Source organism: Anolis carolinensis, chromosome 3, assembly GCF_035594765.1.
Source record: "Anolis carolinensis isolate JA03-04 chromosome 3, rAnoCar3.1.pri, whole genome shotgun sequence".
Lineage (NCBI taxonomy): Eukaryota > Metazoa > Chordata > Lepidosauria > Squamata > Dactyloidae > Anolis > Anolis carolinensis.
Window position 1 is genome coordinate 140872368 of NC_085843.1, and position 17042 is coordinate 140889409.

The window sequence follows — 17042 nt, forward strand, 5'->3', positions numbered from 1 at the left end:
TTCTCCAGACCCTTAATCATTTTAGTCGCCCTCCTCTGGACGCTTTCCAGCTTGTCAACATCTCCCTTCAACTGTGGTGCCCAAAATTGGACACAGTATTCCAGGTGTGGTCTGACCAAGGCAGAATAGAGGGGGAGCATAACTTCCCTGGATCTAGACGCTATTCCCCTATTGATGCAGGCCAGAATCCCATTGGCTTTTTTAGCAGCCGCATCACATTGTTGGCTCATGTTTAACTTGTTGTCCACGAGGACTCCAAGGTCTTTTTCGCACACACTGCTGTCAAGCCAGGCGTCCCCCATTCTGTATCTTTGATTTCCATTTTTTCTGCCGAAGTGTGATGGATATCATGTCGCTTTTTAGCTTTCTCTTCTTCAAGTTAAACAATACCTGCATAACATTCTTCACAAAGCCTGGTTTCCAAACCTTTGACCATCTTCATTTCCTTTCTGTTATATATTTCAGTTTGCTGACATCTTTTTTAAACAGTGGTGCCTAGAACTGTTCTTGCCTCTGTGTAGTACTTTACAGTTCTCTCTGTTGAAATTCCGTTGTTTAGCTTTGGTGCAGGTCTGCAATCTGTCAAGGTCATTTTGAATTATTCTTTCCTTTGGAATATTAATGTGGTGTCATCTGCAAATGTGACAAGCATGCATTCTATTTCATCATCTAAGTCATTTATAAAATGTTGACACAACACCAGACTGAGGAAAGCAAAACTAGGAGAAAATAAAACAGAACATAAGGGATACTGAGCTCTGCAAGAAGGGATGTTCCTACACTTGAAAACATAACCTATTGTAAGGTTATCCCTGCCTCCAATTTCAGGTTGAAAGAACACAAAGAAAGGTCCCAAGGGCCCAGCATTAAAAGTTGTTATAAGAAAAATAGGAGAGCAAGAATAGAGCTTGTCTTCTAGAATGCAGTTGCTTTTTAATCCACTAACACATCGAAATTTGTTTATGTTTTGATTGCTCTCTCTTCTCTCTTTCACAGTTTCAAATATTTACTTGTAGATATGCATACCATGCAGAGATAGTTTCCATTATTTACTGAGGCTAGCATAAATCTAGTGCTTTACTGTGTATTGGTATGGTAACAATGCCCAGAAAACAACATTTTGTCTTTTTTCCATACGAGTTCCATTACATTCGTCTATTTGTTTAGTATTGTCCATCTGGATGCACGAAACGAAAGATGCAATTTTTGGACGAAACAAAAGGTGACACGAAAGAGAAAGCTGCACGGTGACGTGCTTCCTTTCATTTTCCTTTTGTTTCAGTCCGCGTAACAATAAGCAGGTACTGACAGAGGGCTGCTTTGCTTCCCCATGACATCTGATGTGTACCAATGGGTGTTAATAATAATAATAATAATGTTAATATTAATAACAATAGTTACTCTGGGACCTAACCTGAGTCTGAGAGAGGTCTGCTTCCCCATGACAGTTGATGTGTGCCAATGGGAGCGAATAATAATCATATTAATATTAATAACAATAGTTACTCTGGGACCCTAAGCTGAATCTGAGAGAGATCTGCTTTCCCATGATAGCCAATGTGTGCTAATGGGTGTTAATAATAATAATATTAATAACAATAGTAATGTGGGGAAGACCCAAACATTTTAAAAGTTGGTGGGCTAAAAAGGGTTGAAATGCCCTCCATGTGTGGTGATTTTCACCCCTCTAGCCCAAAAACTGAGCCGGGGGAGGGGGGGTGAGCCTTGGAAGCCCTCCCATTGCCACCAGTGGTCCAAAATTTTTCATTTTTTCCATAAGTGTGATGAAGATTCTATTTGTATAGGTGCCCCATTTTCAGAAACTGGGACAAATGCAAAACTGATACAAAACGAATGAAACTAAACAAAACAAACAGCGATTCCATACAAATGCATACCACTAAACCCCATAGCCTTCACTGAAAAGGTGAAGTGAGCAGAAAGTATATGAAAGTTGCCCAGTGATTTTTGATAAATCATTAAATTCTGAGTCAAATTATCATTGTCTCAAAACCTCTAGGCTGCAAGAATGTCTGATTAGTAGTAACTTATATGTAGATTTCTGTTTGTATTAACATGCCATTCCAGGATAAGACTTCTATGGATGAAGCATGCTGCTGACTCAGGCCCAATTTTGCATTTTGCTTCAGTTGGTGAATCTCAGGAGGGTAGTAAAACCACGTCGGCCTTGGAAAACCATATGGCACCATGTAAAACAACATTTCTGTTGCTGATGTATAAATATTGTAACTACGATAAAATGAGATACGATGGACATTGATGGCAGTACAGTTTTAAGAGGGTGATACAGTAGACAAGAAAATAAAAGTTTCTTTCTGGCACCTGGTGTTCCTATTTTGTCTCCCTATGTCATATTTTGCTTGCATTTAAAACCATTAGCTGCAAAGAAAATGAATTACAGCTCTTTAGAAGTTGATGTTTGGTTCTTCTTTTGTTAACCTGCACAAAAATGCCTTCTTAAATATTGATGCAGTGAGAAAAGAAAAAGATTGAATATATTCACTTGGAGCTTCATTCCAGGTGTCTGGTGTAGCATCATCTATTCAGAAGGCCTGGCAGGTCTTTGCATCTTCAAATAACTGTGATAAATAGTGTTCCTGATTTGCTAAGGATGTAAAGTACATGAGTGACATAGAAACAGATTTGTGAAAATGAAACCTCATTTTGATCATGAGGTTTTTGTAATGTACAGTTTCTCCTTGTCATTGCAGTGCAGTATTGGTTTTGAGCATTGTTTGCTCAATGTGTAATGATTCCAAAGTGGTATTATGGGATTCTGGTGCTCTGTGTGTGTTGTGTGTGAGAAATTTGTAGCGAAGGTTGGAATCTGGGGAACACTTGGACCAAAGTGAGATCAGGCTCCTTAATAGAAAAATCTGGGGACGAGTAATGTATGATGATTACATTGATACAATGTAATCCTGTGTGTGTTTTAAAGGCTGTTTTGCTGGCTTTGCATGGATTTTTCCTAGACTTTTATCAATCCTAGATGATAACAGGTTGTTGTTTTTTTTTCTCCTACAGTGATGGAGAAAGAAGAAAAAGGACCTCCTCTGTATGCAGTAATGACTCTCTGAATGCTGGAGGAATCACTCTTACTCCTCGCCGAATTTCCTGGCGGCAGAGGATCTTCCTAAGGGTTGCATCGCCCATAAAGAAATCTCCCTCAGCAATGCAACTTCAAGGTCTGTATGCATTTGAAGAGAGCAGTCTATGAAATCCAATTTGATATCCTTTTCTTTTTTAAAGAGTGGTAGCTTTCAATTTGTTCTTTAAAAACGGACATGTTTTACAATGTTTACATATAATTTCTAGTACTGGGATGTCTTGCTTGGTGCCTATTTGAATGTTAATATCATCCAGCTATTATTGCTGTCCCCTGCTACCTTTGTTGCTTCATCAATTGGGGGCCTTCTCCCTGCAGATGGGCTATTGGAATTGGTTACTCTGTGAGTAGAAGTAGTCAAAATCACAATATTTTAAAATAGGCTGACTTTGCTGCTTAAAAAAACGTCATATGGTATTCATAATAGTGATATTAATCTTATGTAAATCCTTTTGGGTGTCTTATGGGCTGAAGAGCAGTGGAAAGTCCTGTAAACATAATAAAGCCTTTTAAATGAATAGGTCATTGCAATGTTTTCCACATCTTGTGAATTAATTATGTGTGGCATGACGCTCGATTGGATATCCACTAACTGCTCTCAGTCTATACCAAGCTAATTGTAAAGTTTGAGTCTTTATGCCTTTCACGTGCTAAGAAAAATCACGATGGGCTTTTAAAAAAACATTTGGTTGTAAAAGAATTAAAGCCAAGCTTTGAACTTGGTTTTAAAGGTACTTAATTTTACCAAATTTATATCACTTAATCTCTTTAATTGATTATGATCTCCAATACAAAAAGAGATACTATAGAGGTGTATGCACAGGACACTTTCCTCTCACAATTAATGAAAATGCAGGTGAAACTAGTTTCACACCTTCTGGATGAGATTATTACACACTTTCCTTTCCTTCTGGAGGGCAGATGATTTAGCGTTTTCTCTAACAGTGTTCATGCCATCTACCAATTAAAAGTGAGCTACAATATTGGCATCTAAGTATTAGAATAATAGAATCATTGGAAGAGACCTCTCGGGCCAACCAGTCCAACCCTCTGCCAAGAAGCAGGAAAATCACATTCAAAGCACTCAAAGTATTGAGGCAAGGTGGGTTGCATCTAATTACCGAATTTACTTGGCTATAATACTGATGAGTTAAATATCATACTGATTTTTGGGATTTAAGAACAACATCTATACATATTTATCATGTTGTATTGCAAAGTATGCATTGGCAAGCTCAGTCTAAGGCTTAAAATACATCAGGTCTTCAATTCTTTCAAATAATATAACAACCTACTTTTCTGATCAATGAGACTATATTTTGCTGGCATTATAAGAACAAGGCTGATATTCAGTGTATCCCAGGTTAACCTATAAACTTTTAAATGGTTTCAGTTCAAGTTGCCTTCTTCTTCATTCTTATTGTGAGAGTTTGAATTTCCTTCTGACATTATCGTTTGGTCTAAGAGATGGAGAGAAAGTGGCTGCTTTATAGCTTGCAGACTAGTGTTGATATTATGTTGATAGACAGTATGATCTGGTCCTCGGTGTGTTTCAAGTCTGATTTACTCATTTTTCTTGTAAGGATAGGCAACACAAAGCATGTCAGTTGCATGTTTCCCTGTCAATTTTCACAGCCTTTGCCACTTTCCCTTCTGTTGCACTGCTGAATTTTGGCAGGATTGTATAACAAAATACTGAAGATACAAGAACCAACAAAGCAGAATAATATCATGTTGATTCTGATTTCCAAAAACCCGAAAGAAGGAAGCAGGCTTGAAATGTTTAACAATAAAATAGAGCATATACATATAGCAGTAAAAAAACAACAGCGGTTGTTGTTTGTTTTCTGGGCTGTACGGCCATGTTCCAGAAGTATTCTCTCCTGACGTTTTGCCCACATCTATGGCAGGCATCCTCAGAGATTGAAGTTGAAGTTGTCCACATGCTTGTGGATTTCAGTGGCTCCTCTGTGTAGTCTGACATGGTAGTTGTTGGAGTGGTCGAGCATTTCTGTGTTCTTAAATAATATACTATGTCCAGGTTGGTTCATCAAGTGCTCTGCTATGGCTGATTTCTCTGATTGAGTTAGTCTGCAGTGCCTTTCATGTTCTTTGACTCATGTTTGGGCAATGCTGCGTTTGGTGGTCCCTATGTAGACTTGTCCACAGCTCCATGATATACGGTAGACTCCTGCAGAGGTGAGAGGATCCCTCTTGTCCTTCGCTGACCATAGCATTTGTTGGATTTTCTTTGTGGGTCTGTAGATAGTTTGTAGGTTGTGTTTCTTCCTCAGTTTGCCTATGCGGTCAGTGGTTCCCTTGATGTATGGTAAGAACACCTTTCCTCTGGGTAGATCTTTGTCTTTACTCTCATGGTTTGTTTTGGCCTCACAGCTCTTTTGATGTCCATGATGAAGTATCCATTGGCCTGTAGAGCCCAGTTTAGATGGTTTAGTTCACCTTGGAGGAGGTGAGGTTCACAGATTCTTTGTGCACAGTCTGTCAGGGCTTTGCTTGTGCTTCTTTTTTGACTCGGGTGATGGCAGGAAGAAGCCAGGAGATGAAGCTATTCAACGCTAATTAAGGTGATTAACTACAACATTCACACTGGCCTCCAACTGACAAGAGTTCTTCTCTCACCCTGGACTTTCCACAGATATATATAAACCTTCCTTGCTTAGTTTCTCCATACCTCACAACCTCTAAGGATGCCTGCCATAGATGTGGGCAAAATGTCAGGAGAGAATACTTCTGGAACATGGCCATACAGCCTGGAAAACATACAACAACCCTGTGATCCCAGCCATGAAAGCCTTCGACAACACAGTTAAAATACAATTAGCAATATTAGAGTAATCAGTGCTGTTATCTGAGAGTGACTAAAGCTGCATGTATTCATTCTCTTTTAGAGCCCAGCCAGGTTCTGTGACATTGTTTAAATGCATCACAGTTACCATATTATAATTAACTAAATAACTTTGTATGCCTTTAACCCTTTAAAATTCTATTTATATGCTTTGATCTTGTTATTAAAGCATCTTAGGCCAACAACCTATTTCCCTGTGGCTTTTTACATTCAGTTTTGATCAGCTTGTTATTAGTCTGTTTTGTCACTTCCTAAGTCTTCAGTACTTTGATTGTATTACTAATTGATTAGTGTTTCTCCTCCTTTATGTGTACTTTAGAATAGTAAAGCAATATCCCTTTAGAAACCATGCATAGTGATTATGCCCCTTGTTTTAAAGCCTAAATGAATTCCTTCAAGCACAATTCCACTTCATAAAACACATGCCTATTTTAAAGTAAATTTATCTGTATGTTCAGGGTTGTAAGTGGTGCAGCTATTATAATGTCTATACCCCTAGATTTTGCTTCAGCCTGAATACACTAATGTCTGTCTGGTTTTGTGCTAGTTCTGTAGCAGGATCTGAATTCTATTGGTTTTTTAATATTTGTTTTGGGGGAAATGCAATTGTAGAATGGGACTAAATACAGGAAGATTAAATTAGACTAGACTAGAATAGAATAACTTTATTGTAATTGTACATTGTACAATGAAATTAAATGCTTTCCCCAACACACATCATAAAAACAACACACCCATCCCTCTACACCCCAACCACCACTGCACAGCCCCCAAAGCTACCTCTCCGGCTGTTTGTCCTTGTCATTCTGTACTGTCTGCCAGATGGTAATAATAAAAAAAGAATATGCTGGATGAGATGGATCCCTAAGAGTGCTCTGATCTTTCTTAAGGCTGGAGGACTTATAAAGTTCTTCCAGAGAGGGCAACCAATGATTTTCTGTGCAGAAGTGGTGACCATTTGAAACACCTTCCTATCTGCCTCTGTGCAGTAACCGAACCATGCATAGAGGCAGTAGGTTAGGATACTTTCTATAGCACAGCTGTAGAAAGTCACCAGCAGTTTTCCATTCAGTTATTGGTTTTTTAGAAGTCTTGGAGTACAATCTGTGCTAGATACTCTTTACCAGCACTGCCGTATGAACACCCCAAGACAAGATATTTAATCTTACTGTGAGTAAAACATGCTTAAAATATAAATGAGAGAGCATTTATGTTGTTCACTTTTCTATACTTTCCTAAGGGAATAACAGTTATTTTGGTAGGGGCGGTAAAAGGTTCTAGAATCTCCCAACTAGTGTAGGATTTGAGGAGTTAATAGTGTCTGGAAGATGTTGAAAAATAAAGTTCTAAAATTCGTTGGACGATTATGAGAGTTATAGTTCCAAAAGTAGCTTTTCCAAAGTTACTTTTTCTGTTATTTTCATCCATTATGAGCTTTTCTTCAGCCTGCTCACATAGTCATGTCGACAGAAACTGTTAATAGCCTCTGAGAACTGTAGCAACAGTTTTGGGTGATAATCTAATAAATCGCTAATTGCATTTGACAATTAGCTTTTGAGAAGTATTTATTCAAAGCAGGCTACAGGGCAGATGAGAATATTTCAGACTGTTCAAAGTCTTTTCATCTTGCACATTTTAAAGGCAATTTGTTACAAACAAGGGAATACCAGTTTCTGGCACTTAACTCTGAAAAATGTACAGAATTATAAATGCTTTCTGCACTTCTGACCGGCTTTCTATATTCAGTAGTTTTACAAAGATTAAACATCCTTCATTTAACATGCATTAGATTCAGAATTACATTTGATATATGGTGCTGACTGTTAGCATTGTCTGTCAGCATGCTGGAAGCAAATTGTGAATGCCAGAAGTCTTAAACGTTCTGTTACGTAAAGGAGCTCTGTTCAGTGAGACAGAGAAAAATCACAAAGCTGGGATAATCAAGAGTGGCACGAAGAATCCAAGATAATGGTCAATAAAATTGTGTCCTTTTGGTGGTAAAGGTGTAGTTGTTGCAGTAGTGCCTTGTGCATAGGTCCTGTTGGCTTCAGTAGAATGAATGTATGCTAGTGAGTATGAAGTGTAGTTAGTGGTTTGAGTGTGCGACTCTGTGATTCCCCAGTTAGCCATGGTAATCTTGCTCTCATCATACGATCTCGACCTAAGAGAGAGGCAATGGAAAACCTCTTCTGGATAGATAAGGTCCCCATATGTTAGAGTTTTTTCGTGATTTGAGAAGCTGCAAGTCGCTTCTGGTGTGAGAGAATTGGCTGTCTGCAAGGACGCTTCCCAGGAGACTCCCGGATGTTTGATGTTTTACCATCCCGTGGGAGCCTTCTCTCATGTCCCTGCATGGGGAGCTAGAGCTGACATATGGGAGCTCTAACCAGTTAGAGTTAATATGAAGGCACATAATAACATACTAGTGGGTGCACATTCACAGCCGAAAAAGACTGCACATTCATTTTTACATAAGAAAAGATAACAAACACTCTATACTATGGAGCAGGGATCCCTAAACTATGGCCCTGGGTGCATTAAGGGGTGCTTTGCTAGTGCTTTTGGTGCACAAAGGCAGAAGGAGGTTGGACTAAATGGCTCAAGGAGTCTCTTCCAACCCTCTTTATTATTATTATTATTATTATTATTATTATTATTATTATTATTATTATTATTAACATTGACATTGAGGCTTGGTGGCCATCTGCCAAGAGTGCTTTGCTTGTGTTTTTGGCGCACAAAAGCAGAAGGGGGTTGGACTAAATGGCCCAAGGGGTCTCTTCCAACCCAGCATCATCATCATCATCATCATCATTATTATTATTATAAACACAACAAGATGAGTCCACAGCAGACACTCTGCTGGCTGTTGTATTGGATCACACGTCGGACACTTCCCAAGTGTTTAGGGCTGTGTGATGTATTGGCGAATAATGTGTGCAGATCCCAGTAAGATGGCCTTCTGCAGCTGGCAGGTGGTAATTTTGTCAGCGCCAACTGTATTCAAGTGCAGGCCAAGGTCTTTAAGGACTGCACCCTGTGCTGATCACCACTGGGACCACCTTGATTGGCTTGTGCCAGAGTCTTTGCAATTTGATCTTTAAATCCTCATATTGTATCAGCTTTTCCAGTTTTCTCCTCAATCCTGCTGTCACCTGGGATTGCAACATCGACAATCCATACTTTGTTTTTTAACATGATCGTGAGATCAGGAGTATTGTGCTCCAAAACCCTGTCTGTCTGAATTTGGAAGTCCCAGAGTAGCTTGACATGTTCATTCTCTGTCACTTTTTTCCGGCTTGTGATCCCACCAGTTCTTTGTCGCAGGCAGATGGCATTTGTGGCAGAAATTCCAATTAATCATCTGAGCAACGATGTTATGCCTCTGCTTATAGTCTGTCTGTGCGATCTTCTTGCAGCAGCTGAGGATGTGATCTATTGTTTCATCTGCTTCCTTGCAGAGTCTACATTTGGGATCTGTCATCAACTTTTCAATTTTGTCTTTGATTGCATTTGTTCTAATGGCTTGGTCTTGGGTTGACAGAATCAGGCCCTCCGTCTCCTTTTTCAAAGTTCCATTTGTGAGCCACAGCCATGTTTTTTCTTTGTCAATTTGGCTGTCAATTTTTCCCAGGAACTGTCCGTGGAGAGCCTTCTTTCGCCAGTTTTCTCTTCTGCTCTGTATTGTGTTTTTACGGTATTCACTCTTTGTCTTTTGCACTCGAAGCAGTTTACTACTGTTAACTTCCCTCAGTGTTGGTTCTTGACTGCCTTTCACATAATCTGCCAGGGCATGTTTCTCTTCTTCTACCGTTTGTTTCACTTGCAGAAGCTATTATTATTATTATTATTATTATTATTATTATTATTATTATTATTATTATTATTATTAACATTGAGGCTTGGTGGCCATCTGTCAGGGATGCTTTGCTTGGTTTTTTTGGTGCACAAAGGCAGAAGAGAGTTGGACTAAATGGCCCAAGGGGTTTCTTCCAACCTCTTGGTTGGACCTACTGGTAGTTACACTACCACCAGCACAGCTCTCAGTCATCATTGGAGTAGTTAAGCCCCCCCACCACGGCAAGGTGGCACCTACGGGGGGATTGTTGTTGTTGTTGTTGTTAACATTAAGGCTGTATTTGTTCCTGTTTTGTTTTTTTTACCTCAAAATAAGTTATGTGCAGAGTGTATAGGAATTTGTTCATAGTTTTTTTAAAACTATAGTCCGGCCCTCCAATGGTCTGAGGGACTGTGAACTGGCCCTCTGTTTGAAAAGTTTGGGGACCCCTGGCATGGAGTTTACAATGTACAGTTAGTCAGAGTGCGAAGAAAAAAATGGGGCAGAGATGACTAAATGTGAATATTGGCATCTGTAGTTACCTGTACTTTGAGTAATTTGCGATAAAACTTTGATGATGATGTTAGGAGTTGAAGTTAATAGTTCTGTCAGATAAAGCGCAGGTAAAGTGCATGGCTAACTGTCTTTTGCAGATGGGATGGATGGAAATGAATTGTTACCACTATCTCCTCTGGCGCCATGCTTTGATGAAGACCCTCTCATTTCAATATTGCAAAATGATGACGGCCAAGAAAAGTCCGGGGAGAAAAAGAACTCTGAAGAGTTGCAGAGTCTGTGGAGAAAAGCCATCCATCAGCAGATACTGCTTCTTCGGATGGAAAAGGAGAACCAGAAATTGGAAGGTTAGTGAAGGTTCAGGTAAAGCATTGCAGCGACTTTCCCCCTACCTGCAAAGTGACTACCTAATGAGTTCCTTATGGAATTTGAAACAGAATTAAATTAGCCAATGAAATGATGTCATTGTCAAACTGTCAGGTGTGAATTTATTTTGTTAGCAGGCTTATACTCTACCCTTTAATATAAATTTAGAGTAAAGATAATTTTTGAAAAGTGACAAATCCACCCTACCTTTAGGCATGACAGCTGGTCTGAGTAGGGCCTGGGATCCCCATAGAAATTCACCATTGTGAAACCATATTTTATTGTCATATAGAGAGACAGTTCTTGCTGCCAATTTCCCCTCTAATTCCATGGCATTCCTTCTACCTTCCCTTTTTGCAGACTTCCCCCTCTGGCTAGACTGTGCTCATTTATTTTCTCTTCCTCGCACAACAGTTCCTCTGAAACATATCATGCTTTTAGGGTGGAAAAAAAACCAGTACTGGCAGGCAAGTTCCCCTAAAGACAGCATGCGTGCCTCCGTTGGTCTTTGTGGTCACTTGCACATGTGAAGGGTAATCTGATGTATGCTTTACACACACTCTGTTTATACAGGTTGATAGTGAGTCCCAGCTAGCATGGCTAGCTCCCAAGATGTTTTTGTTACAGTACTTCTACTAACTGGGAAATAAAGTGGGTGGGAGGGAGAAACTCTTTTAGCACCAACTGAAATTTTTATTTTCTTTCCTTTGTTTTTTCCTCCTCTGCTGTTGCACACAGATTACTGTGACCAGTAAGCTCTATCTAAGTCATGTCCAAACACGTTTATTAGAATGTTTTTTTCCAAAGATAAACTACTGAATGCTTTATTTCCAATTAGTTTATGTACTCATCAGATTTCAGTAGTAAAGCTGGATCCTGGACCATATGCTAGAAAGTTTTGTATGTATGAAGCTAGTATGCTGAAGAAAAGAGAGCTCAATAGTTTCCCCTCTGTTCAAAGAGTTTGTGTTTTGAGAGCTATTCATACCTACAGCCCTCTGTTTTCAGCCTACGATTGTTATCAAATTGAACAAGTTTTGCCATTTTATTATACTGAGTACATAAATTGATCCTTGAATAAGATACTGGGCGTACACTGTGTGGCTGAGCAATGCATTTCCTGAGTTTTTGAACCAATTTTGTAGCCCTTACGCACAATATAAATGGAGGAAGGGAGTGCTGAGTTAAGAATTCTTGGAATATGGGCACTGAGTGGCACAGAATCTTGAGTAGTTAAGTGATTTTTGGCAAATCAAGAGTCTCTTTTAAATGAATTCAAATCATGTTATGTAAAGGTGAGACTTGTTCAAACTTTATTGCAGCCTTTAGAGTTTTATTTTGATTATGCTTTAATTGCTGTCTTAAACTGCCTGGAAGCAGCTTATGACTATCTCTGCGATGACTATGCAAGAAATGCCCAGGAAAGCTTGCGGTGGAAAATTCACAGAACAAAGTGGCTTGCTTTCTTTTAACATTATGGCCAACACCTCTTCTCCCAATAGCAGATGGTTTTTAATCTTCTTTCGCAATGAGAAGTAATGGGAAATCTGTTTGAGTGGAAATTTGTAATCCATATGTGCTCAGTTTTTTGACTTGCATCATCTGCACCATATCACTTGGTCTTTAACATTCTATTATTAGATGACAGACTGGATCTACACTGCCCTATATCCCAGAATGTGATCCCTGATTATCTTTTTGAAATCAGTTGTATGAATCTACTCTGCCAGATAATCTGGGATAATCAGATAATCCGGGATCGGATCCTGGGATATTGGGCAGTGTAGATCCAGCCTTAGACAATCCTCTGTTGTAAACCTGCTCCTGCCACCCTTGTCCACCATCAGTGGTGATACTGGCGGTGCTGGTGGTGTGTGTGATAGACTGCAGAGGAATTCTTCCTCACCTTCTGCAGGTTTCCTATCCTTTTAACATCCCAACTCTCTATGTACTTTGCCTTAATCATCCCAATGTGAAGCTTTCTAACAAAGCTAATAAAAAACCTTCTAATTCTTCCTAATGCTGCTGAGGAGGCTTGAATGATATTTTGTTTTACAGAAGGTAAGATGCATGGAAATATTTCCCCACCCCCAATATACCCAATCCTACATATGTGTGCAACATAGTACAGCTGGTAATTCTCATTATTAACTTTGAAACCTGAACTAAAGAGCAAGGTGAAAAGTGGGAGTCGCATGCTTTCTGCTTGCTGCTAGAAATTATATTTGTCAAGCATATTGATGGATTGATAAACCAAGAGTGTTGGGTATGGGCTATGCTCCATCTTTCCTCTAACAAGGGCTACCTTTTGTGTGCTTCTGCTCTCCCTATTTGTAGGAGTAAGGCGCCGCAGTGTCATAATGGGTTAAATGTGAGTGAGCTCCCATCTGTCAGCTCTAGCTTGCGGGGACATGAGAGAAGCCCCCCAGCAGAGGATGGGTACACATTCGGGTGTTACCGGACTATGTCTCTGTAGCCGGCCAATGTTCTCACACCAGAAGCCCCTTGCAGTATGTTCTCAAGTCGCTTCTGACACGATAAAAAAAACTGTGAATTAGAATCAGACGTCTATGTATCGATCCTATTTCACTAATGGAAGGCCTGTTACATTAGCAATTCCATGTAGAGCTAGCACTGGTGTAGCACCCAAAACAATTCTGATTGATGATCTGTAGATTCAGTTGGGCCATAACTATATGAGTAATACGCTTTAGTATGATTTGTGAACATTACATTTGATATAGAACTAAGCTAGAAAGTAAAGATTTGATAAAGGTTTCAGCATTTTATTTGGACATACGGTCTTCTTGAGAAAAAGAAATCTCTTAAGAATGGGGAAGGGCAGGTAAGCTTGAGGGCTTTCCCACCTTTCCTCTCTATTCCTGCTGGCTGCCCCAAAACTCTTATTTTCAGTAAATCTATATTTTCTTTGGAAAACAAATTATGGTTAATACTAACTAGATACTCACTTCAACTGTGGTTTGCCAAACAGATTCTGGTAAGCCCTTTAATCTCTGCAATAATCCTAGTTATAGCTTTCCTTCACTGTGTGCCATTATAAGAAAGCCAGCATTACATTTTTAAGATTTACAAGTTTAGTGTTATTATCAAAATTTATATTGACAGGATGGATTTATTTGATACTTCTATTTTTTCTCTCTCTGCAATATATTCATAAGTTAGTGGAATCAGATATATTAAGAGTTAAGAATCTCACTCTACATTACTGCAGACATATGATGACAGTCCATCAATACTGCATTTGCCTTCGACAGTTGAGTTATTTTGCTATATATTCATGATTAAGCTTAGAAATTTTAGCTAAAATCAGTCCAAAAAAACTGATCAACTCATTGGTAGGTCGTTATACCTAAAATCTCATCCAAAAGGGAACCATGGCCTTCTATGAGTTGAATGGTGAAAGGTAAAAGTTTAGTCTGCCCTAGGAAAACCTAAAAGAAGCACCATCCCCTCTACTCTTTGGCCTTTTTGAATGTCTGGGTGGGAAAAACGCAGTGGGGGCTGGAGCGGCTGGCCCTTTGAGGTGGCATTGGCGCTTTCCCCTCTCAGTGGAATGAGCCTTGACTTGTACTTGAGGTCGACATATACACGATTATATACAGTATTTCTTCGGCCCTCCACATTTGGGGGTTTCACTTTAACACATCTGATTATTCATGGATATACTTAATCTGTTTCTGTAGGAATCTTTAGGTCTTCCTCCATGATTCTATGGCCAACTTTCACCATGGAGTTGTTCTGTGGAATTTAAGACCTTTCTACACTGACATATAATCCAGATTATCAAAGCGGATAATCCACATTATCTGCTTTGAACTGGATTATATGAATCTACACTGCCATATAAACCAGTTCAAAGCAGATACTCTGTACAGTATTTTACATGGCAGTGTAGAAGAGGTCCTAGAGATTCCTAGGCTGGATCTACACTGCCCTATATCCCAGATTATCTGCTTTGAACTGGATTATATGAGTCTACACCGCCAGATAATCTGGAATAAACTGATAATCTAGAATCATATCCTGTGATATAGGGCATTATAGATCCAGCTTAGGAGTCTTATGTAAGTTGGGAACTGCCAATATGATACAAACTGGACCAATGTTCAAGACCACCTTCTAATCATTCGTCAAAACAGATTTGAATTTAGAAATTTGCGCACAGCAAGAGAGCAATATTCTAGGCATCCCTTTCCACCTTTAGTCCCTTACATCACCTTTTGTGTGGCCTACAGGTCTGAATCCTAGTTTAAATAGCTGAAACTTGGTGGTCTTAACTGCTGATCTGTGACTCAGTCTGATGTTGTGTTTTCCCATGTTTTCTTTTCCAGCAAGCAGAGATGAGCTCCAATCCAGAAAAGTTAAGATGGACTATGAGGAAGTTGGGACTTGTCAGAAAGATGTGATCAATATCTGGGATAAGAAACTATCGAACTTCAGAGCCAAAATCAAATGTGACATGGAAGATATTCATGCAACTTTGAAAGATGGTAATTTTTGAGTGCTTTATACTTTATTTGTAGAAAAAGAACCCTGAAAATTACTCACATAATAATGTGAGTCAGTGCCCTATTTCTTGTCTCCTTGCACAGTTCAATTGATGATGATATGATGATAATGATAAGAATAAGAAATTTTATTTATTACCTGCCTCTCTCCCTATGGTAATGCAATAAAGAGATGAAATGCATAAGATAGTAAATACAATAAACTTCTAAAAGAAGTGATTGAATATATTTGAACACTGGACAATCATCTACCTATAATTTGTTGCTTCTCTTTCTCTCCCCCCCCCCCCCCCCCCAATTTCCTAATTTATTTAGGTGTACCAAAAGGTCGCCGAGGTGAAATTTGGCAATTTCTTGCTGTGCAGCATCGAGTAAGACATCGTCTGCCAAATAAGCAGCAACCCCCTGACATCTCTTACAAAGAACTTCTCAAACAACTGACAGTTCAACAACATGCTATCCTTGTAGATCTAGGTAACTTCTGTCATAGCTTATTGTGAAAACTACGGCACAACAAAGATTTGCTCTGCTACTGGAAGAAACTGTAACCTTTCATGCTGGCTTTCTTTAAAACGCCTGAGAAGTATAAGAAAAATATTTTTTCAATAACAACTCCCAGAATCCTAAGCCAGTATACACCCATTCTTCTGATTTCTTTTGCTATCTGCAAAATGCGTTTTTTTTTAAAGAAGCTACTTTTGGTGCCTACTGCCAATTTTTATTAATCTATTGTGCTGTCTGTATTATTTAAGGTAATTCCTTCATGGCTGTCTGTTATTTTGCATCAGGAAATTGCTTCTGGTAATGAGTATCCTGTTTTCCACTGACAGAAGGAATGTTGTTTTGGTTGGTTTTATTTTTCTGTTCCTTATGGGAATGTCATAGTGCAGGAAGCTACAGAAATGGAGAGTCTTTCGTCTCGCAGTCCTACAAAGTGGCAAAATGAATTTGTCATTCTTTTATTACCCAGGTTTTACTAGGAAGCATGGTAGCATTCTTCTTTCTGTTTGTATCAGATGTGTCTCTGCTTGGTCAGTCTCTTGACCTATCCCAAGTTCCTTCTACACTGCCATATAATCCAGATTATCAAAGCAAATAATCTGGGTTTTATATGGCAATGTAGAAGGGGCTTCCGAAACTGACCAAACAGAAACAGATTTGATGTTAGGGAGATTAGGTTGGCACCCTCCCTACCATCCTTTAAGAAACAATTGAAAACCTGGATGTTTGGGCTGGCCTTTGGAGAGACAGCTATTGGATGACCAGCCTCATTATAATTCTATTCTGAATGTTATTAGGCTCCTTTCATCGGGGTATTTTAATCTAATGATTTTATCTTATATTGCTGCTATTGTCCCCCCCCCCCCACCTTTGAAGTTGACGGATTTGCATTGGTGGTTGTTTGATATTATTACTGTTATATAAACCTTTGTTTTAACTTCTGTTTTATCATCTTCTTGTGTTTAAAATTGTGTATATTGTTTAATGTATTTGCGCTGTTACTTTTGTAACGTTGTGAGCCGCCCCGAGTCCCCACGGGGAGATGGTGGCGGGGTATAAATAATTTTTTTTTAATTATTATTATTATTATTAAATGATTAACTCGAGAGAAAATGTGGAAGACTGATGTTACATATGACCAAAGCAGCAAGTATTATCCATGCACAAAATTGTAAAGAATCAACTACCCCAATGAAAGAAGGTTGGTTCACAAAAGGGTGTGAATTTGCAGAAATGGAAAAACTCACATATTGATTAAGGAGAAATCGTTAATCAGTTTCAAGAAAGACTGGGATTTAT

General features: G+C 39.0%; 1 protein-coding gene across 10 annotated transcripts in view; it reads left to right on the forward strand.

Moving 5' to 3' along the window:
• The window catches only part of tbc1d4 (TBC1 domain family member 4), a 115514-nt gene that overhangs the window by 85334 nt on the left and 13138 nt on the right, over positions 1-17042 (forward strand). For 9 of the 10 annotated variants that reach the window (XR_010004395.1, XM_008106893.3, XM_008106892.3 and 6 more), the window contains 4 exons: positions 3046-3206; positions 10485-10694; positions 15066-15224; positions 15558-15716. Coding sequence is in view for 9 of the 10 variants with exons in the window: in XM_008106893.3 (XP_008105100.1) it covers positions 3046-3206; positions 10485-10694; positions 15066-15224; positions 15558-15716 (689 nt within the window). In the remaining variant the exon portion in view is untranslated. Of the gene's footprint in view, positions 1-3045; positions 3207-10484; positions 10695-10720; positions 12775-15065; positions 15225-15557; positions 15717-17042 lie in introns of those variants that run through there. The other variant, XM_062975573.1, reaches the window with a different exon arrangement.